The following is a 21,421-nucleotide window of genomic DNA, read 5'->3' as shown; positions in this document are numbered from 1 at the left end:
CACTGCGTCGCACCGCAGTTCCACCCGGCCCAGACTGCCAGACGAGCACCAGCGCCCAGAAACCCATTTGCGGTCTTTTTTGAGATGGAGTGAGTGAGCGGGTGGGTGGTATACGCGTTCTCGGTCATGAGTGATGAGGCAAGACGAGAAAATATCGAGCACCACTCAGACAATGGGTGAGAGACTGATTGACTGCCGAGTCACGTCCCCTTATCTGGCGCAGGGGAGAAGAGACAAAGGACAAAGCAGGGCAGGCCTATAAGACCTCATTTGATGGTTTTAGAGGTTTTCTACCTGAGCAGGTTCAATCCCTACAACACCAAAGACCCTTTTCTACTTCCGCTCCAATTGCGACCATATCATGACTCCTCCTCCTCCTCTTCTCGCTCTGCCATACGAGCTGCGACGGCAGATATGGACGCTTGCCCTGGGCCCAACTCAAGTCCACGCCTGCAAATGCCACTCAACACCTGGCAAGTGCACGTCCAAACACGCCGGCGTATGCTGTGAAGCGCTCAACGCCTACAAAATTTTCGATAACCGCTTCCTAAGGGTATGCCGCCAGATCCATGACGAAGTTCGTCCGTTGCTCAACTCGCCACCTCGATTCAATGTATGCAGCGGGCTCTGCATGGAGAGTTTGTTCTTGGGCATCCAACCTCGTCATCGGCGTTGGATCAAGCATGTGAGAGTGTATGTGTATATTGGTGATGCCTCGCCAGAAGCTCTGAACGGTCAGAGTGGTCCAGAGCTGGTGCACAGAGCAGAGGCATCCTGTGGTCGCTTCGTCCAGAGTGCACTGAAGTTTCAGGGAGTCGGACGTCTGTTAGATGCATCGTCAGTAAGAGAGATTGAAGTTGATGATGTCGGAAGAAGAAAGCTATGCGTGGATCTAACGCTGGGTTAATCCTGGACATGTAGTGCACAAAACCTGCCTGGATCGGGAAACTATTATGCGCTCCGTAGACTTGCTCCATGAAAGCCTTTGAACAAATGCTGGAATGAGTGAAGAGGTGCTGGCACAGAGTCATCGGCCAAGTGCCGAATTGATGCTGGGAAGACAGGCGTGATGTGGTTTGGACACTCGACACCTTCAACGTCCAGCGTAAGATCAAAGAGCCTGATAGCTCTGAACAGGGCTTGGACTGAGCACGGGATTCCGATTTGGCGAAGTAACAAACGACAACTAGAAGGGCAGGGCGAGGCGAGAAAGGACTTGTTTGTGGAGTGCATACATTGTACATGTCGAGCTTGCCTCTCATTAAACCATATTGCTGGCGTATGTTGCAGGCAGGCCCTTCGCTACCGCTGTGATAACAATTCCCGAGAAGTCAACACATCTTCGCATCGCATCGCTAGTCTGCAGGGTGACTGAGCAGGTATTCGATTGCGCCGTTTACATTGCCTCCAGTTCTTCGCAGCGCCTGAACATTTCGGTCGAAATCGTAGAAGCCCATCTCATTCAACTGCTGTAGTTGCTGTGCATATCGCTCCTCAGGCGGCCGGCTGTCAGGCGGCGATGTGGGCCGGCCGGCACCAAGAAGATTGAACAAGCCACCATAATCTGTGCCATCGCCACCTTGCCCAGTGTTCATGTCTTGCAGGAATCGTTGCATGGCCTCTGGGTTCTGGAGGAACGGGTTCTGCTGGGGATTGAAAGGATTTAGCGGAGGAGATGTGGTGCTAGGTCCTGTGGCCTGTGGAAACAGTGCCATGAAAGGGTTAATGCGCTGCGCCGTCGGGTTTGCTGTATTTTCAGTCTGTTGGCCAGCGGCTGCTTGGTTATCAGACCCAGCTTCTCCACTGCGCGCTCCCATCGCCTGGGCATTGGGATCACCAAAGAGATGGGAAAGGGCTTGATTCGTTTGTCTCAAATTTTGTAGCATCGACAATAGCTGTTCTGTTTGCCCGGCCTGGCCAGGTTGACCTTGCGGCGGCATTCCTAGTGGATTGTTAGGTACGTTTTGAGGAGTGCTGCCGGCAGTGCCCGGTTCTGTTGTATTGGTGACGCCAGGTGCTGGAAATGCCTCTCCTCCGCCCGCACCACCGAAAGGACCCATACCCATCTGCTGCTGCATCTGCATCATGTTCCGCAGCATTTGAGGGTTCGTCATCATAGATCTGAAGTAGTCGGAATTGAGCATTTGTCTCGCCTGCGGGCCCATCGCTCTAAGATGGGGGTTCTGGTTGATGATCATGTCCTGAACCTGGGGATTGCCCATGGCTTCACGCATCATCTGCTGGAAATGGGGGTTATCCAGTTGGCGCAGGAAGTCATCTGGGGTAAGATTCTCTTGAAACATGCTGGCATTTGGCAACTGGGCAAATCCCGCATACCGGGCACCCGTTAAGCCAGCCAAAGGATCGTTCCCAGTGCCCGATGCCAGGTTTTGGGGCACCCCAGCTGCGGGTTGCGGTGCACCTCCCGAGGTTGGAGTCGAGGTTGACGAGGATTGTGTAGCCGGGTTCTGTCTTTGATTGCTAGCGGCGCTCTTCACCAGATGCATCGTGTTGCCTTCTTTCACATTGTGAGAGGCGAGAGTTTCATGGTCTTTCAGCACCTTCCCGCTGTAAATCAGCCGCTGAGCTGAAGCTGGGACATTGGCGTATTCTTCAGAAGCGAGTTTGTTCTTCAGCTCACTTGTCGTCGTCGACAAAGGCAAAGTCAGCGTCCATTTCTGGCTACCCGAGGATTTGACGTGGAAGGTGACAGTGGCATCTTCCGCGCCAGCACTGTCGGCCATCGTTGCGAAGCCGTTCAGGCAGAGCGATTTTCGTTCGATGGATTTGTAATTGGGACGGATGATAGGTGATGCTCAGATCGGACAACGGAGCTCTGATTAGGGCTGCTTGTTGGGTAATGGATCTGTCAGAGATACGCAAGACGAGGGAGGATAAGGCGTCGACGATCTCTAGAGGGAGTCGGGATAATTGAGAAGGTAAGAGGAACAAGTGCGGACGTAGAATGGCATGTCAAGAGTTCTGATCAAGAGCAAGAACCAAGAGACTGACCACCTGGCAGATGGATCCGATGGCAAGAGTGACGAAGTTGATCGGCTTTGCGCAGTCGGTTTGTGCCTACAAGTACGAAGCTGCGGGTACTAGCCGTGGTTGGCCACATTACCGGGGCCTTTATTGTGCAGTTCTACTTAAAGGGAGGGGCTGCCTGCGCCGCTAAGACCAACACTAGAGGCGAGGGGAAGCTCCCTTGCCTGGCTCCCCTGTTCCCTCCCTCACTTGCAGTGGCCAAGTGGCTATCGGCGCAGTTGCCTCCGTCAGTTGGCTAGCGTGAGCTTGCTCTTGGCAAACTTGGAACTTTTCTGCGCAACTGGAAAGTCTGCGAAATGCGGCACGGTGCGAGGTCCATTCGATGAACCATGGCTGAGAATTGAAGACCTCAGAAAAGCACTCTATCAGCATACTCTAGGCTCGATCCTCTGCGACAATGCAAGCAGCCATGTCACCGGGCGTCTCCTAGAGTAAACGCACATTTAGAAAGCAATCCGGAATTCTCCTCAGTCAAGCGCAATCATGGCGACGACAAGCTCTATGTTTATGTATAGCTTGACTATACAACCGCCTTCAGCCATCACTCAAGCAGTCTTGGGTCAGTTTGCCGGTACAAAAGAGCAGCAGATCATCACAGCATCGGGCTCCAAGCTCACCATCCACAGACCCGATCCTACGCAGGGAAAAATCTCCCCTCTCTTCACCCAGGATTGCTTCGGCATCATCAGGTCTCTGGCCGCCTTCCGACTGGCGGGGAGCAGTAAAGGTCAGTATCATCTTTTTATCTACCAAGACATACTAATATGTCTGGTAGATTATCTAATTGTCGGCTCGGACTCGGGGCGCATCACCATCCTCGAATATCTCCGCGACCAGAATCGGTTCAATCGCGTCCATCTCGAGACCTACGGCAAATCGGGCATCCGAAGAGTCATTCCCGGTCAATATCTCGCTGTCGATCCGAAAGGACGAGCGTGTCTGATTGCGTCCGTCGAAAAGAACAAGCTGGTCTACGTCTTGAATCGAAATGCGCAGGCCGAGCTTACCATCTCTTCGCCGCTCGAAGCCCATAAACCTCAGACTCTCGTCTTTGAATGCATAGCCCTTGATGTCGGTTACGAGAACCCCATATTCGCGGCGCTCGAAGTCGATTACACCGAGGTGGACCAGGATCCCAGTGGGCAGGCCCTGGAAGAGGTGGAAAAGCTTCTAGTCTATTACGAGCTTGACCTTGGCCTTAACCATGTTGTCCGTAAGTGGGCTGAGCCTGTGGCAAGGAGTGCCATCAAGCTGTTCCAGGTGCCTGGTGGATCTGATGGGCCGAGTGGCGTTCTCGTCTGTGGTGAAGACAATATCACCTACCGACACTCAAATCAGGAGGCTTTTCGTGTGCCAATTCCCCGGAGAAGAGGTGTGCTCGAGAATCCTGAGCGCAAGCGCCACATCGTGGCGGGAGTTATGCACAAAATGAAAGGCCAGTTCTTCTTGCTTCTCCAAACCGAGGACGGTGACCTCTTCAAAGTCACCATAGAAATGGTCGAGGACGAGAATGGTCAGCCGACTGGTGAGGTCAAGGCACTTAAACTGAAATACTTCGACACAGTGCCTGTGGCGAACAACCTGCTCATCTTAAAGAGTGGGTTTTTATTTGTGGCCTGCGAAAGTGGCAACCACCATTTCTACCAATTTGAAAAGCTCGGAGATGACGACGATGAGACAGAATTCACGAGTGACGATTTCCCTTCAGATCCAACAGCACCTTACACCCCGGCTTTTTTCCATGTGCGACCTCTCGCAAATCTCAACCTTGTGCAAAGCATAGATGCTGCAAACCCCTTACTGGACTGCAAAGTTGCCAACCTTCTCGATGAAGATGCGCCACAGATCTACTCGATATGCGGATCGGGTGCTCGAAGCAGTTTCAAGACTCTCAAGCACGGTCTGTCTGTTTCGGAGATTGTGGAATCTGAGCTCCCTGACAAGCCTGAGGCTGTGTGGACGACCAAATTGACAAGAGAAGACGAGTACGACGCTTATATCGTGCTATCTTTCCGCACCGGAACCCTAGTGCTTAGCATTGGGGAAACCGTGGAAGAAGTCACAGACACGGGTTTTCTTTCAACAGCTCCGACCCTTGCCGTGCAACAGCTGGGCGAGGATGCTTTGATTCAAGTACACCCCAAGGGTATCCGACACATTCGAGCCGACAAGCGGGTGAACGAGTGGCCGGCACCTCAGCATCGATCCATTGTCGCTGCCTCCACAAACGAGCGACAAGTCGCTGTAGCTCTGAGTTCAGGCGAAATTGTTTATTTTGAAATGGACTCTGATGGATCCTTGGCAGAATATGATGAGCGAAGAGAAATGACCGGAACCGTGACCTGTCTATCACTTGGAGAGGTGCCCGAGGGCCGGGTTCGAAGCTCATTCCTTGCTGTTGGATGCGACGATTCCACAGTCAGGATATTAAGTCTCGACCCCGATTCAACGCTTGAAAACAAATCAGTGCAAGCGTTGACTTCGGCACCTTCAGCTCTGTCAATCATGGCCATGGCTGACTCCACATCCGGCGGGAGTACGCTCTATCTCCATATCGGTCTCTACTCAGGTGTCTACTTGCGAACCGTGCTAGATGAGATCACTGGTGAGCTTTCAGACACGCGAACGCGCTTTTTGGGCCTGAAGCCGGCAAAGCTTTTCCGCGTCTCGGTCAAGGGACAGAATGCCGTCATGGCACTAAGTTCACGGCCCTGGCTTGGATATACGGATAGGCAAACAAACGGCTTCATGCTGACACCACTCGACTACGTTGGTTTACAGTACGTCTGGAACTTTACAAGCGAACAATGTCCCGAGGGAATGGTGGGCATACAAGGACAAAATCTAAGGCAAGTTCTATTCCCAAAGTCGAAGTCTTTCAAGTGATGAACCCATAACTATGCTCTTTCCGAGAGTCAACGACTCATGCGGACTCCAAAACTCAACCAATTGTTCCTTCTGATGTTACTCAACCGCAATCTGTTCGAAATTCTTCCTCTCTGGCTTTTCTGACTGTCCGTTCTAGGATATTTACGATCGAAGATCTGTCCCGAAACTTACTGCAAGAGAATATCCCACTCTCGTACACGCCCAGGAAATTCGTCAAACATCCTGAGCAACCCTTGTTCTACGTTATTGAAGCAGACAACAACGTTCTTGCACCTGCCACCAGAACAAAATTGCTCACAGAATCGACGGCTGTTAATGGAGACGCTGTCCAACTCCCTCCCGAAGAGTTTGGCTATCCTCGTGGGACCGGCCACTGGGCGTCATGTATCCAGATCGTCGACCCAGTCACGACCAAATCCGTCGTCTTCACTCTTGAGCTGGAGGATAATGAATGTGCCACCAGCATCACAGCAGCGCCATTCGCAGGACAAGATGACGAGACCTTCCTAATTGTCGGGACGGCAAAGGATCTGGTGATCAGTCCTCGTTCATTCTCGGCCGGTTTCTTACATGTTTATCGCTTCCACGAAGACGGTAAGGAACTCGAATTCATCCACAAAACAAAAGTGGAGCAACCTCCAACCGCCTTGCTTGCTTTCCAGGGCCGGCTCCTAGCAGGTATTGGACCAGATCTACGCATCTACGACCTCGGAATGAAACAAATGTTGCGCAAGTGCCAAGTTCAAGCAGTCCCGAACATCGTCGTTGGCTTACAGACCCAGGGAAGCAGAATTATCGTCAGCGATATCCAGGAGAGTGTAACATACTGTGTATACAAGTACCAAGAAAACAAACTTATTCCATTTGTCGACGACGTCATTGCTCGCTGGACAACGTGTTGCACCATGGTCGATTATGAAACTGTGGCAGGCGGCGACAAGTTCGGGAATCTCTGGTTGTTGCGCTGCCCAACCAAGGCTTCTGAAGAGGCCGACGAAGATGGCTCAGGAGCACATTTGATTCATGAACGAGCCTATCTCAGCGGTGCACCCAATCGACTGAGTCTCATGGTGCACTATTTCCCCGGCGACATTCCCACCAGCATCCAGAAGACGAGTCTCGTGGCCGGTGGTCGAGATGTGGTGTTCTGGACGGGGTTTCAGGGTACGCTGGGCATGCTTGTGCCGTTCGTAAGTCGCGAAGACGTTGATTTCTTCCAGTCTCTGGAGATGCAACTCGCGTCGAACAATGGCAACCCCCCAATTTTGGGTCGAGATCATCTCATCTACCGCTCATACTACGCGCCCTCCAAAGGGATCATTGATGGCGATTTGTGCGAGACTTTCTTTTTGCTCTCGAATGATAAGAAACAGATGATAGCAGGAGAGCTGGACCGAAGTGTAAGGGAGATTGAGAGGAAGATTTCGGATATGAGGACACGAGTGGCATATTGATTCTACCATATGATACTGGTCACAGTCCGGAGATGAACGGCGCCAGGGAAAATGATCTTGCTGTGTTTATGGGAGGCCGAATCTGGGTGGAAGCGGGTTTGGATTGACGATACCCTTGGCCGTCACCGAATGTGTGACGGAGGAATAAATGTGAGTCGAGCTATACTCTTGTCAAAAGAAAACGAACACTGTTCGGAACTGGGCAGACCAATCTTGCCCTCTGACCACGCGGACACAAACCTGGCGTCACCCTGGTGTCATGCTCTCGCAGGCTCTCATGCCCGTGTGCCCCTGTCGAGTCATTTGTGACGAGACTACCACCAACCCTATCTCCCTTTTTTCTTTCTCCTCCCTTTTATTTTCTTCTCCCATCTCTTTGTTACAAGTCCGCCCCATTGCCGTGCTGGCACACATCTCTCCGCGATGTCCGTCTCTTACCTCGCTCGATCTGCATTCTTTTGCTCCCATTGCTTGATCTTGAGCTGGATGCCTGCTTGACGCAGCGCATGAGACCAGAATAAAATTTTCACCTGCCGATCTTTGAGTACGAGACCATCTTTGCCGCGTGCGTGCGTGGTGGCTGTTGTAATTTATCCGGCGGGACAACTTGCGATAATCAGGTCGGGATGTCATGAGGATGAGGATAGACAAGACAGGTAGGGCGATGTGGTGGTATGGTGATAAGGCAGGTTAGGGTGTGGTAGAGATCCTTTAAGGGTAGAAGAGGATTGAAAAAGGCGTAGATGAGAATGAAGACAGGATTGGACGGCCAGGGCCACCAAGGCTTGCTGGCTTGTTGGGATGCGTGAGAAAAGGGAAATGGCAGAAAAGGCATAGTTATATGCAAGGGTATCTTCTCGCCATGGTCTTTCCACACCGTTTACTTTACGTGTTACGCCTTTTCTTCCTTTGGCGGCTTGATCTGATGAGCAGGGAGGGTTGCGTAGTATATGGACGACGCACTTCCCATCTAATCCTTGTAAAGATCCGTTTCCTTTGTTTATTTTCACAGTTGCCATATGATACGGAATATATATATATACACACTGGACGAGCAGTCAGGAGCTTCTCAAGTGCCTGTTCTCAGAAGCCAGTTCGGGCTCAGGGGCTTCTTCGATCATGAGCCCTATACCACCATGCTCAACGGCGAATCTCAATCTCTCTAAAGTCCATTTCCGCTTCTAAACCTGAGCATCTCGCTATTTGGCCCGTGTCGCGACACAAGCCATGCTGAGCCGTGAATGTTTTTACCAAAGTCTATGCAGGCACCGTGAGGCACTTTTCGGGCCACGCTGCTCCCCTCCCCCCCGGCACTGAACAGGTACGGAAAACTCCGCTCCCACAGCCAAAAATTGCTTCAAATAATAATTCTCATGCCCAAAAATCGTCTCAAATCCAATTAAATTAATTGCCTTGGTGGTCTAGGTAAGATTTTCCGTCTCTACATTCTTTGATTCAAGCTAACTGTCTGAAAGTCGGTTATGACGTCGGTCTCATAAATGATTTATGATCCTGTGCAACACACGGGGGGCTATCCGAAGGTCACGAGTTCGATTCTCGTCCGAGGCATGTTGCATTTTTTTGGCCGCTTATCATGTATGATGCCTGCTTTCCGTCATCTGAGATCTTATCAATATAGCAATTTCCAAAAGTTTTTAGTTTTTGAGGTGAGGAGAGGAGAGGTGGTGGTGAGACTACTACCTACATACAGAAGCGCATAACTTAGGTAAGATCCACACCCCTTACTATTTCTATACATGCTAAACCCTAGTCACCTCATTGGTCGGTTGATCTGAGATTTCTCAAGGTGCGCACACTATGATTCTAGGGTCACTGGGAATTGCATTGCAGCCGGAAGTCCTGTTAGACTTAAAATAGACTAGCTACGTATATCTTCGATACTAGCGTCGTCTAGGCACTGTTATGACTGGTGTTGCCTTTCGAAGCTACTAGTAGGCGAGAGACCACAACAGGAGCGGGCAGAGCCATAAGAGAGCAGAAGGGAGTGGAAGGGCAGCGCGAATGAGAGGAAGAGAGTAGAAGCGAGCGCGCGAGAGAGCGAGTCGACTGAATAGTCGCTAGCGGGAGAGGAAAGCGGCGAGAGATGAGTTGGCGAAAAAGTCGTAGGCGACGATTGTTCGGGGATAGTATATATATTTAATATATAGATGGCTAGTTTCAAGGGGGTGGAATCAACTCCAGCCCCTCGACGGTCAACTTGAACGCGTCCGGGCGTGCATAATGGCCCGTGGCATCAAAATCCAAGTGTCCCCTCTCACAATCGTCAAAGTCGACCTCCGTCCATAGGAGCTCGTTGTCCTTCTCCCATACCGGGCCAGCGATGGTCTGGCCTAGCGGGTTGACGATGCAGGCGCCGCCTCGGGTGACATATTCCTCACCGTCAGGGAGCGTAGAGGGAGTGGTGGTGTTGTTGTTGTTCACTTCCTGTTGGGACGATTCGAGGGGTTTGCTTTCGTCGATCGGAGAGTCTTTGCAGCGCCATGCAATCTCGTGATTTTCTTCCGTCCGGGTCATGGACAGCCTTCGGCCACCACTACTCACTGAATGGTGATGTGAAGAAGCAGTCCCGTTCATCAATGTCTCCGACTCGGGCTTTGGCTGCTTCGCCAACCACTCGCTTGGATTGCCCGTGACCCAACTAGGCAAGTCCTTCTTCTTCATGCATTGGTTGGTGCTGAGAACGAAACAACGGCCCTCTCCAGCGACAGTCTTCATCAGCGGTTCCCACGTATCCCTCGCATCAGCTGTAGGCGCCAGCCATAGATTCACGCCCTGGCTGTAGAGACTGTACCGTAACAGGGGCATGAAATTCTCCCAGCATATAGCACATCCCATGACCACTCGGATTCCCTTGACGGTCGTAGCCACCGCTTTCAGTGTCGAAGGTTGGCCCTGCGCCCACACCAGCCGTTCCGACCCCGTAGGCATGATTTTCCTTCGCTTGCCTATGATACCTCTCTTTGGGTCGACGTATACTGCAGCACAATACAGACTGCCTCCTGCCTTTTCGATGAGTCCAGTCACGACGAAGACGCCGGTCTCTCGTGCAACCTCTTCGAGAAACTCTCGGGTTCCATCCCCTCTCCGACCGGTCTCCTTGTTCACTGGCAGCTTTCTGTCCGTCCAGTCATCCCCAGCCCCCGACGGTGTATCGCCCAAGTCAACTGCAGATTTTGTGTAGGCAAGAAACTGATCACGACCTGCGGCTGTCCGTGCGCCGATCGCTGCGCCAAATGAACACGTTCTCGGGTACCCCCCTAGGTAGGCTTCAGGGAAGAGAAGAATGGACACGCCTTTCTGCGCGGCCGACTGGGTGGTCTCACGAAGGGCGGACAAGGTCTCTTGCAGGGACGAGAGAGTCCGGGATTGGGATACCCCGATTTTGAGTAGCTGAGGCATTACGACGAGACGGAAGGTTTTGACACAAGAGTTGGGAAACAGACGAGCTGAGATAGAGGTCGGTGTCAGCTCATCGTAGGACAGACAATCACAATATTTGAAAGCAGAATCGAAAATGTAACAGAAGGCCGCACGGAACGGAGTAGTGCGACATCAAAAGACCTTGGGATCTATTGCGGGGGAAGATGCGCAGTGACGCCTTTGGAGAAACGCAGTAGTTGTTACTTGCCCTTTTGGGGGTTCGTTAGCCGAGCTGGTTCTCCCTGGAGGAAAGTCAACCGACCACGAGGCTCCCCCTAAATCCAATCAGCCTCGGGGGGGTTTTGTTCCTTGTGTATTTTGGCAGAACCTTGGGTGGTAGGGTGTCGAGAGAGACGAAGAGGGCTGCAACCTGTCAGTCAGTTGCTGCGACAATCCCCGATCAGCAATGGTCCACTCCCTAAGACGCCTCGAGGTTTGGAACCATCAAATGCGTCCCTGACTTTGTCATCTTGACGGTTGAGATTGATAGATCCCGAACCTCTCAGCTCAGAGAAGGACATAATTCAGTGGCGGCCTCAACAAAACTACGTCGTTGCGTTTCAATGTCCCGAGAATGCGGTTACTGTGCGACAGCCTTGTTTCAGGGGTTTCGAATTTTCGACAATGGTTCGAGGGAAACAGGCCACACGCCCACGACGCTCAAGCACAGGTGACGCATCCTCCGATGGAGAGGTGCGAAGGATGCATTGCTGAAAAGGAGGCAAGACTCTCTCGCCTGATATAGGGCACGACGAGATATAAGATCATGATCATATCCTTATTGTCAACTGCGCGAAGCTCTTCGACACGCACCTGAATCTTTCGACCTCCAACCCCTGGTCATCCTCAAGATTTACCCAGCGATCAGTATTAGCACGCTCTCGACCCAGAAGATGAAGACTCAGATCTTGCTTGCATTTTTGCCGTTCATGGCCAGCATGGCAAATACCAGCCCTGTTGCGGAACCCCTGCTATTGGCACCTGGAGGTATGTGTATCGCTTGCCGCTCAGAATGCCTGATAGGACGGAGACTCATTCTAACTAGTGCTGAACAACCTCGCCGAAAGAGGTGGCATCCTCGGTAACCTCCTCGGTCCGTTTGAGGCTGACACTGGACTCCTCCTTACCGGCCTGGGTGTTTACGGTGTTAGCGTCGCGAACACAACCCTTGGGGGCCTTGTCGTCCAAGTTACCGAGACACTGGGGATTTTCATCTGACAAGTCTTTGTTCGGGTTGCTGGAGGAAGGGGGGGTTTGCGGGGGATTCATGGCATGGTGGATTGTGGCCATTTTCTGGATAAGTTGGTCGGGCCGTCTTCCGTTAGAAAAGGGGCACGGAGTTTTATTGTCTTTGTCATCTACAATCACAACATCGACATCGAATTGTGGACATTATTGACCCGGAAATTCATCCTAGGGACCGGCCTGTTGAGCCGAGCCTGTTTCTGGAGGTGGGCACCAGTGGTATCTTCATTGGATCTACCGAGTATTCTCTTCGGGTTTTACGGAAGTCTGTCTTCTTTTCTCTTTGACGGAGGGAAACGTCCATCATCAAAAAAATGTTCGGCCATCAAAACCCGTCCCGTCTTTCCCTTTCTCAAGCCCCAGGTCCAAGGGTTTTTGTTTTGACCTACGTACCTTGTCAAGCCTGGTACGGACCAATCTTCGATCGCGGTAGCCCTCCTCCTCGTTCTGTCCACCCCACATCTCCCCGGGAGTCGTGGAAGGATGGACCAATCCCACCGTCGCCGACAGACGCTTCAAGACGCGAAGTCGGCATGACCCCGCATTTCCACCTGAGACCCTCGTGCCCACTAACCACATAACCACCAACCATCAACGATCAACCACCAAGGCGAGGACAAGGTCCAGCAACAAGTCTGTCCGGAATAAGAGGCAAGCACCGGGTACGAGTCATGAATAATGGCACAGTCCTTCTCGGAAGACCACCCTCAGCGAGTGAGTGGGGTTTGAACTTGCACTTGGAGTTTGGGACTGGGGGCCAGGACAGGGGTATTTACTACTACTCGGCCTCCTAGACTCCTCGTAGGTCCTCGTAGGGCAAACGGGCAGGCATCCGTTTTCGTTTTCGTTCTCGTTACTCCTTGTCCATCGCCTTCCTTGGGTCTTTTTTCCTTTCTGCTTATTCGTTGGTCATTACCTACCTACCTACCTTAGGGGGCTGCGTTCCAGAGTGGAGACAGCTGATGATGACGATGAGGATTCGAGGATGATTTCGAGGATGAGGTTGATGAAGATAATGCCGTGGAACTTGGTGGAGCTGCACCGAGGTTACGAGTATTCTTACGAGTAGTAAGGAAGTCTCTTGATTCGGTCCCCAGGAAGTGTACACGTAACAGGCACATCTCACGTTTGTATGTATATATGTTCTAGTATTATTTCATTCGCAGACGCTGAAGGGTGGCTGGACAGACATGGCATATCGAGGACACCCCCATCCTTCTCGTCTCGTAGGTATCATGATCATGACATTTGGCTTTACAATAATTGGTCTGGCACGAACACGGATACGGGCAAACCGTCCAGATATCGGGGGAACTTCTACACAGGGTGGGTCACGGAACAATAGGCTAGGTTAGCTGGGTGGGAGAGTGGGCAAAGGAGATTCCGACTTGCATTGTTTCGCAATCCAGTAGTGGTGCCAGCGCTGGGAGGGAATAGTAGTAAAAGTAGTTTCGGAGATAGCGTTGCATGCATAGCAATGGTGCACAGATCCAAGTCAATGATGGACAACGCAGCAAACAAGCCTCCGGAAATATTGACCCCATGCAATTCCATTGTCAGTATAGAACCTGAAAATAATACGAAAATTGCCATTCTCGCGACAATGAATTCCTTGTTGGGTTCTCATTGTTCGTCCCACATAGGACTGCCCTTCATTTTGCCAGGCTGTAAACTAGGAAAAACAATCTCATCCTGCTCTTGCTCGGGTTCTTCTCAGTTGAGAGAACACCACGTAAATCGTACAGAAACACCAACCAATCCCTTCCAGTGGATAGCGTACTGTGCATCCTCATGACAAAGGAAAGTACTAGAAAAAACTCCTAAGCGTAACCGCTGGCATAACAGGTGTTAAAACAGCTGCGCACACAGAATCGTAATAGAAATTCGTTACGAGGCCGAAAGAATCGCCTCTGGCCCAAGAGATCAACGACATAAAGAGATAGCTTGGTGAACTTTTGACGCAAAGTTGCCGGCGCGGTGTCATGACCTAGTTACCCAACCTCAAAAACTGGTGGGTGACGACTTGCTCGGTTTGTGTGCGCTTGACTGACTCGACAGGAGATTCAACAATGTCGGTTGGCAGAGCAGGTTCTTCAGCGGCCGAGTTGGATTCGGCAGAGGCGCTGGAGCTGGATCGTCGGGTCTTTTGAAGTACAGGGACTACTGCTTCGTCGCTGGTGGCATTCTCGACGGTGATGGGAGAGGTCACATGGACGCGGTGAGCGGCAGGGATGAGGGTGAGGAACTTATTAGTGAGGGCGGACATTTTGTAGAAGCGACTGGTCTGTGATGTTCCAAGAAATGGAATGTATGGATGGTTGGGAACTGGTGGTTGAAGAACTCAAGAAGTCCGAGGTCGAATGATGCAAATAAAGAGTGTTGTGATGTGCTTTATGTGAGTTCTTTGTTTTCCAATATGACGCAACGACGACTTTGTTAAAGTTGCCTCGGGACACCGGATATCACGCGTGCGGGCTTTTGCTTAGATTATGTCGGCAGAAGCTGATTGATACCACGTGTGGCGTCAATAGATTGGAAATCAGTGCGTGCCCGTGATTCCTCAGGTTTTTCAGGATGGCAAGAAGTGGATTTGACAGATTGGGAACTTCTTGGTCGCAAGGAAAGAGAAGAGTGCGGGTGCTTCCTGGGCCCGGGTGCCTTTCTTATACTCGTAGACTTCCCCTCTCCCACAATTCCACAACAACGATTCCGAGATTTAGTTCACGAAGGCACTAGTCAATGCAGCGTTTGGCCAGGGGTTGACCTTACCGTTCTCGCCGTGAACAATGTCGAGGGCGAATTGAAAGCCCGTCGATCGCGGATAAAACCGGTAGCATGCTGGGGGAGTGCTTGGACGTGTCTCGATGGGCATCATCATGGTCGAGATTTCCAACTTGGACATGGACATCGTCAGTGGTGGGTCCGTTCCAAGCTAATGTAAGCCCGGGAATGACCGTGGTTAACCTCGGTTAGTGTGGCATGACAATCAGGCCCCGAGCAACGCCTGTGTAACGCACGCTGATGACGGAGAATTTCTCGAAGCCAGTTATGCGTGGTTTTGATGCATCGAAACACCCTTCAAATGGTTGACTCCCACTTACGTTTGTCAGTGTGACGGTAAAGCGGTGTCATGGCCATTGGTAATGGGGCGTCCAGCCGGGCCTTAGGCGGCAGCTCACTCGAATTGTGGCGGCACGTGGTGTGTGGCGACCCAAAGGCTGGATTGGACTCCCACACTACCTGAATGTGATACGAGACACACCGTGCCAATGGCTTTGGGGGAGTGCAGCATCTCAAGGTCCCACGGAAAGCAACGGAAAGGCGATAAGGTTCTTTCTGAGATTGCCTCCGGACATTCTTTTGTGGGCAAGGTACTGAGTACAGAAGGGGGAATTGTTTTGCTTCCTTCAGTCCGAGAGGGAGTACCCGGGGCTCGGAAATGTGTTTCCGGCAAAGAAGTGGGCTTACCTTGACCTTGGCACGTGCAGCAGCGTTTCAGGTGTCATCGAGAGCATACACGGACACCGTTCTCTCGATACATTGACGTGACGATGAAAGATTGACGAAGAATGAAGAGGATGAAGTTGATGAAGAAGGCGGTGAAAGAGTCGCAGGGAAAAGGCCGCAATGTGCGGGGCTTGGCATGGACTCGCGTGTCTCGCTGCGGCCCTTGGCAGCTAAAGCAGCACCAGCTTCTCAAGTACCTTGATCAACCTCATCACATCACCACAACATATCACACATGACTATTAACCACATCATCCCCTTGCCAGACCTACCTACAAGTCAATCTCCCGGGCCACCACATCCTCCGAATCCTAAAAAGAGCGGTCAAGACAAGAGACGGCTGGCGAGGCGAAAGATATGGACAATCTCCACATGTTTCGAGGAGAACACTTTCTCTACTCCGTTGAGGTTCCGAGACCCCCCTCGACCCTTGATGCGTGTAGTTTACCCTATGCGGAAACCTACCCTGCCCAGATACATCTAGTCACTACAGAGACACGCCAGGGTGGGGAGGAGACATGGATTTCATAGTCTTGTTCTATGGATGCATGTACCCACGTACTCTACCCTGAGCGCCTGGAGCACGCTTCTCCTGAGTGCCTCCTCATAGGACACACCTACGCTGCGTACTGGAGGACGCCTGTCCGGTGTACCAAGGACTTCCGACCCTGAGTGCCTAGGATACGCGTGGCCTAAATGCCTGTGAGGTGCATAACTTGATATACCAATCAGATCAACAAGGGACCAAATAATACGATCCACGACTGATTTGCGCGGAAAACTTACAGTCCTCCTGTTCTGGTCACCGACACCTCGCTGATCATCTGGGCATATTTTTTGGTGTGGGCTCGTCCTCGTACATCTCTAGCCTTGACTTATCCGTAGCAGTAGACTCTTATGGTCGCGATAGAATTCTAATCAACTTGTGTGCTGCAGTATCTGATGGCGATCTGGTCTAGTCCATAGGCTGTCTACAAGTCCTCAGGGTAAGGCTGCAGAAATGTCTTTTCCATCCTGGTCAAAGTGTCAACAATGCCAAGCCTCGCCACAGTGGAAAGCCTCGTAGTTGTTACCTTTCCTCCTTGGTATCCTTGGTTTCCTCACCTCCTCCTTCGACGTTCGGACCCCTGAAGATGCTACAAGATGTCTGTGGATATCGGATGGGAGAAGATCACTTCGGGCCCCGATGGCGCCGCCCTCGCCGAGAAGATTCGCGCTTTCGTCCATGACAAGTTCCAGCAGATTCCTCTTCCCCGCTTCATCAATGCTGTCCATGTCCATTCATTCGAGCTGGGATCAGTCTGTCCTGAAATCGAGATCAAGGATATCTGTGATCCGCTTCCTGACTTCTACGAGGATGAAGAGGAAGAGGAAGAGGAGGAGGTAGGCGGCGACCAAGATGCGCACGAATCTGCGCCTGGGTCTGCGCAGAACGAGCGGGCCGAGACCACGAACCGCTATCAGCCGCAGGGTCCTGCCTCGTCTTCTCAGCATTCACGTTCGGTGCCGCGACCGTCCAACATAGTTACAGGCTCGGGGTTTGCTCACTTTAATTCCTCGACTGCAGTTAGAGACGGTCTCAGTTCAGGCGACGAGGCTTTTGCTATGGGGCCTTTCCCAAGAAGTACCACCCCTGGCATCCCAGGCGGCACATCTAATCTCAGCTACTTCCATTTCCCTGGAGGCGGCCTCTCTGGGACTCAGACTCCGTTGGCCGCAGTTGCAAGTGGAACACCTTTCAGCCCTCGATCTTGGTCGTACGATCCGTCTCATAATTTCGCTCTGCCGCATCAGATGCCTATTCATGGATCAACGCACATGAAGCCAGTGAGTCAAGACGTAACAGGACAAGACGATCCATCTACGCGACCTTCCACTGCAAACAGTATCTCGTCTCCGCGTGATTCAGAATCCGGAATCTCATCACCTCGATTGCCTCATCGAGCACAGCCTATCGGCGATAGCGGCCTGGACGATGCTACGCTCGATGCATTGACGCCTTTGTCGGCATCTAGGCTTCAGAGCAGGCAAGCGTCAGATCTGCAAGTGGTGGCAAGAGTCAAGTATTCTGGGGACGTGCGCATGACTCTAACGGCCGAAATTCTACTTGACTATCCAATGCCGAGCTTTGTTGGGATTCCCCTCAAGCTAGCCATCACCGGTCTGACATTTGATGGGGTCGCTATCGTGGCTTGGGTTAAGAAAAAGATGCACTTTTGCTTTCTCGATTCTGAAGACGCCGCTGCACTGGTGGGAGAAAGCGTGGCAAATGAGCAACGTAAGAAAGCAGGTAGCACGACAGGTTCAGGGACCGGTCTGCCCGGGCCACTGCAGGAAATCCACGTGGAGAGCGAGATTGGACGACAGGAGGAGGGCAAACAAGCACTCAAAAACGTGGGAAAGGTGGAAAAGTTCGTTCTGGAGCAAGTTAGGAAGATCTTTGAGGAAGAATTCGTCTTTCCAAGTTATTGGACCTTTTTGGTATGATGTTACGGTGAGGTTGTGGGCATTCTGCGACCAACAGGACTGTCCTTCAGGGTATGATCCATCGACGACCGATGACTGATTGACCGCAATGAAACGCACTCTTCAATGTTTCGGGAGCCTCCCATCAAACTGGGAATCCGCCCTTGACCAACACGAAAGGATCTTGCCCCAAAACCGGTCGCACTCGAGGGGAATTAACCTCATGATGGCCACGTCACGGGTTGCATCTTCCGGCCTTGTGTGGCTGCAACGATGGGTGCCGAGCGTGCAACCAGGAATCAGGCGATCAAAACCTTGGTCATCCGCGTTTTGGGCCGGTCAGGTACGCAACCAATAGCGACACGGCGGCACCATCGGACCCCTGTCAAGATCTGGTACAGCAGCCTCGGTTCGTGCCACGTTCCTCGACGGGGCTGATATTGCACGTAAAAGAGTCCCTGAAACAAAGATCTAAGTTTGAACTTTTGTTGTCCATTGGCAAATGAGCATCAGACGACTTTGGGGGATGATGGTTGCCTTCTGTATGGGCAGGCAAGGCAGCGTGAGAGAGGTCCAAGCTAAGCAGCTATATCAAACATTTGGCTGGGAAATGACGTCGCCATCTTTTCCGAGAAAGACATAAAGTCTCGAGCATATCTCGACATCGATTTAATTCTCAATTCTCAATCCTCATCCCATCTCAACTCGTCTCATCTCAACTCAATTAGCTCAGCTCAGTCAAGTCTTCTTTTCGCGACCATCGGTAACAATGCAGCGCCTTCAACAATTTATTCGACGCGTCGGCACTGGAGAGTCTTCCGCCGCCCCTCAAGTGCAGGCTGTGATTGAGCCGACTTCAGCTCCGGCAGGAGGCTCAAGTCTACAAATTGCGTTACAAAACCAGACCACATCCAACACTGTCTACGCCTATGTCACAGGTCAAGCGATCGACCGTGGCAACGCCTTGTTTCTCCTCTCCGCGGATGGGAGAACCCCTTTCTATCCCAGCTCTCCGGGTGCGGTCGGCTCGTCGATCCCACAAAATTGTGCGATTCCCCTCGGAGCTCCGGGCCACACAACGACGGTGACAATACCCCATATCGCCGGCGGCCGCATTTGGTTCTCGATAGATGCGCCTTTGAAATTCCTGCTCAACCCAGGGCCCGCGCTGGTCGAGCCATCCGTCACCAATCCGTCCGATCCCAATGCCAACACCAATTGGGGCTTTGCCGAGTTCACATTCAATAGTGACCAACTATACGCCAACATCAGCTACGTCGATTTCGTCGGCCCACCCATCGCCTTGACCCTCACGACCCAAGGGGGCGCCACCCAGCATGTCTCGGGGATGCCTGCTAACGGCCTGGACCAAGTCTGCAACGGTCTCCGCGCCCAGCAGGCCGCCGACGGCAAGGGCTGGGATCAACTGATTGTCACCCACAATGGGCGGAACCTGCGTGCGCTGTCGCCGAATCAAGGGATGGTGACCAACCCTTCGTTGTTTGCAAACTACTTTGACGGCTACATCAACCGAGTCTGGCAGAAGTTTGCTTCTCAATCCATGTCCATTGACACCCAAGCCTCGTTCGGCACCGTGTCGGCAAAGGTCAACAACAACGGCACCCTCAACTTTGGCGGATCGAGCTTCGCGAAACCGTCGACCCGGGACATCTTCACCTGCTCGACCGGACCGTTCGCGACGGGCGCCAACGCCCAAACCAACGCCATCATCCCCCGACTGGCGGCGGCCTTCAACCGGTCGACCCTGCTCGTTTCCAACTCTTTCCCGGCCCCTCAAAGCATGTACTACAAGGACCCCACCACGAACCACTACTCCCGGATCGTGCACTCTCTCAACCTGGACGGGAAGGGCTATGCTTTCCCCTATGACGATGTCCAGCCGAGCGGCGGCGCCGACCAGAGTGGTGAGGTGCACGCCGGCGACCCCAAGTTGTTCACCGTCATTGTGGGAGGGACGCACGCGACCGTGAAGCCACCGCCGAAAAAGGATCTGTGAGTGATGACGACAACGTGCGCGATTGAGATTGGGAGAGATCGGGCAAGAATGCAATGATTACGACGGCAACGATGAGGAGGTTTACAGCTGTCTGGTGGAATTTTGGATTTTGGATTTTGGATGTTGTTTGGTTGAAACGATTTACGACATGCTTGGATAGGATACGCTTTGGGTTCCTTGACGACATGACATGGTTTTGTTTTGTGGGAATGATTCTGGCCAGGCCTGGAAACGTACTGTGAGGAAAGGAACGGTCGCTTTTTTCTTTCTCGTGGGGAATCTTGTTTGCTTGTTTGTTTGTTTTAGATTTGCACTTTCATTTCATATCACGGATGGATAGATTTAGTTAGTACTCTAGTAGAAGAATGTTTGTTTTTCTCCATGTTTTATTTGTTGGTGCGAGTCTCCAGCTATTCCGAAATATCTTGAGATCTTTGTTTCGTTGTTCTCGTTTACTTCGCCCACTTCACCCGCTAACCCATTCTCTTCTATGACCGATCATGGATCTTTTTTTGGTTTTTTTTTTTTGGCCATCCATCTGTGTTATCCTATGTATCCTGGAAACTGAAGCACGAAACGAAAACGAAACGAAATGAGTGAAGCGTCTTCTTGCCTTAGACTTTCTTGCTGCATTTTATTTTCTTGCTCTTGCACCCCCGTGGCTCTCGTCTCGCCGAAGACACTTTGTCTGCATTCCCCCACCCCTGCAAAACCGAGTTTCGATCCGGCCTCGCCCGACCGATTCTATCTCTCTCTCGGCCCATGGCCGCTTGGCTGTTTTGCTAGGGGATCTGAGTAAACGAAGAAGCCAACAAGAAAAGTTCGTACTCTGTGGCATCTGTGGCATCTTGTTGTATGTGTGAGAACTTGATTTGCTTGTTTGCTTGCTTGGTTGGAAGGAAGGAAGAAAATCTGGTGGCCGTCGTGCGCCGTTAGGCAAAGTATTCGGGTGACCGCCCCCCCCCCCCCCCCCCCTCCCTAACAGGGTGTGAGGGCAACAAGGAGGCGGCGTGTATCGCATTTTGTGCGATCCGTGGACCTTCGAGATGCGGTTGGTTACGGTATTGTGCTTCCGTCATATATGACATGTTTGTTGTGGTTTGTTGGGGCGAACGCAGCAAGGGGGCGGAGGCGGGATTTGGCTCCAGACTCGGACCAAGGGCGACAAGGTGGAAGCGAAAAGAGACAGGAGGACAGGGTGGTAAGAAGGCAGGCCAGGCAGGCAGGCAGGGATGGTCGGGTCAAGGTCGGGGGATGCGGAGGACGTCGTAGGATACTTTTCCGTTGTCCGCGTTGCAAGTTGATCACTCTCCGAGATACGCATGCTCCATCACCCCCCCCCCCCCCCCCCCCG

At 52.1% G+C, this 21,421-nt stretch overlaps 7 protein-coding genes across 7 annotated transcripts; 4 read left to right on the top strand and 3 right to left on the bottom strand.

The window, feature by feature from the left end:
* Positions 1–361: 361 nt before the first annotated feature.
* Positions 362–907, top strand: AYO21_09212 (hypothetical protein; the record flags this gene model as incomplete). Its single annotated transcript, XM_022659150.1, has 1 exon — positions 362–907. One exon carries the CDS (start codon positions 362–364, stop codon positions 905–907), a length of 546 nt encoding a protein of 181 aa, XP_022508507.1.
* Positions 908–1,355: 448 nt separating this feature from the next.
* On the bottom strand, positions 1,356–2,744 carry AYO21_09211 (hypothetical protein; the record flags this gene model as incomplete). The annotated part of the gene is made up of 1 exon (XM_022659149.1): positions 1,356–2,744. One exon carries the CDS (start codon positions 2,742–2,744, stop codon positions 1,356–1,358), a length of 1,389 nt encoding a protein of 462 aa, XP_022508506.1.
* A 787-nt stretch (positions 2,745–3,531) lies between these two features.
* On the top strand, positions 3,532–7,391 carry AYO21_09210 (pre-mRNA-splicing factor rse1; the record flags this gene model as incomplete). Its single annotated transcript, XM_022659148.1, has 3 exons — positions 3,532–3,775; positions 3,824–5,828; positions 6,074–7,391. The coding sequence occupies 3 exons, from the start codon at positions 3,532–3,534 to the stop codon at positions 7,389–7,391; spliced, it is 3,567 nt and encodes a 1,188-aa protein (XP_022508505.1).
* A 2,178-nt stretch (positions 7,392–9,569) lies between these two features.
* Positions 9,570–10,811, bottom strand: AYO21_09209 (hypothetical protein; the record flags this gene model as incomplete). Its single annotated transcript, XM_022659147.1, has 1 exon — positions 9,570–10,811. The coding sequence occupies one exon, from the start codon at positions 10,809–10,811 to the stop codon at positions 9,570–9,572; it is 1,242 nt and encodes a 413-aa protein (XP_022508504.1).
* Positions 10,812–14,064: 3,253 nt separating this feature from the next.
* Positions 14,065–14,985, bottom strand: AYO21_09208 (hypothetical protein; the record flags this gene model as incomplete). The annotated part of the gene is made up of 2 exons (XM_022659146.1): positions 14,065–14,402; positions 14,847–14,985. The coding sequence occupies 2 exons, from the start codon at positions 14,983–14,985 to the stop codon at positions 14,065–14,067; spliced, it is 477 nt and encodes a 158-aa protein (XP_022508503.1).
* A 1,742-nt stretch (positions 14,986–16,727) lies between these two features.
* AYO21_09207 (hypothetical protein) lies at positions 16,728–18,071 on the top strand (the record flags this gene model as incomplete). Its single annotated transcript, XM_022659145.1, has 1 exon — positions 16,728–18,071. One exon carries the CDS (start codon positions 16,728–16,730, stop codon positions 18,069–18,071), a length of 1,344 nt encoding a protein of 447 aa, XP_022508502.1.
* Positions 18,072–18,819: 748 nt separating this feature from the next.
* On the top strand, positions 18,820–20,067 carry AYO21_09206 (hypothetical protein; the record flags this gene model as incomplete). The annotated part of the gene is made up of 1 exon (XM_022659144.1): positions 18,820–20,067. One exon carries the CDS (start codon positions 18,820–18,822, stop codon positions 20,065–20,067), a length of 1,248 nt encoding a protein of 415 aa, XP_022508501.1.
* Positions 20,068–21,421: the final 1,354 nt, after the last annotated feature.

This window comes from Fonsecaea monophora, assembly GCF_001642475.1.
Source record: "Fonsecaea monophora strain CBS 269.37 chromosome Unknown Scaff88, whole genome shotgun sequence".
NCBI lineage: Eukaryota > Fungi > Ascomycota > Eurotiomycetes > Chaetothyriales > Herpotrichiellaceae > Fonsecaea > Fonsecaea monophora.
Note: the sequence above shows the minus strand (reverse complement) of the source record. Positions and strands in the feature narration are given on the sequence as shown.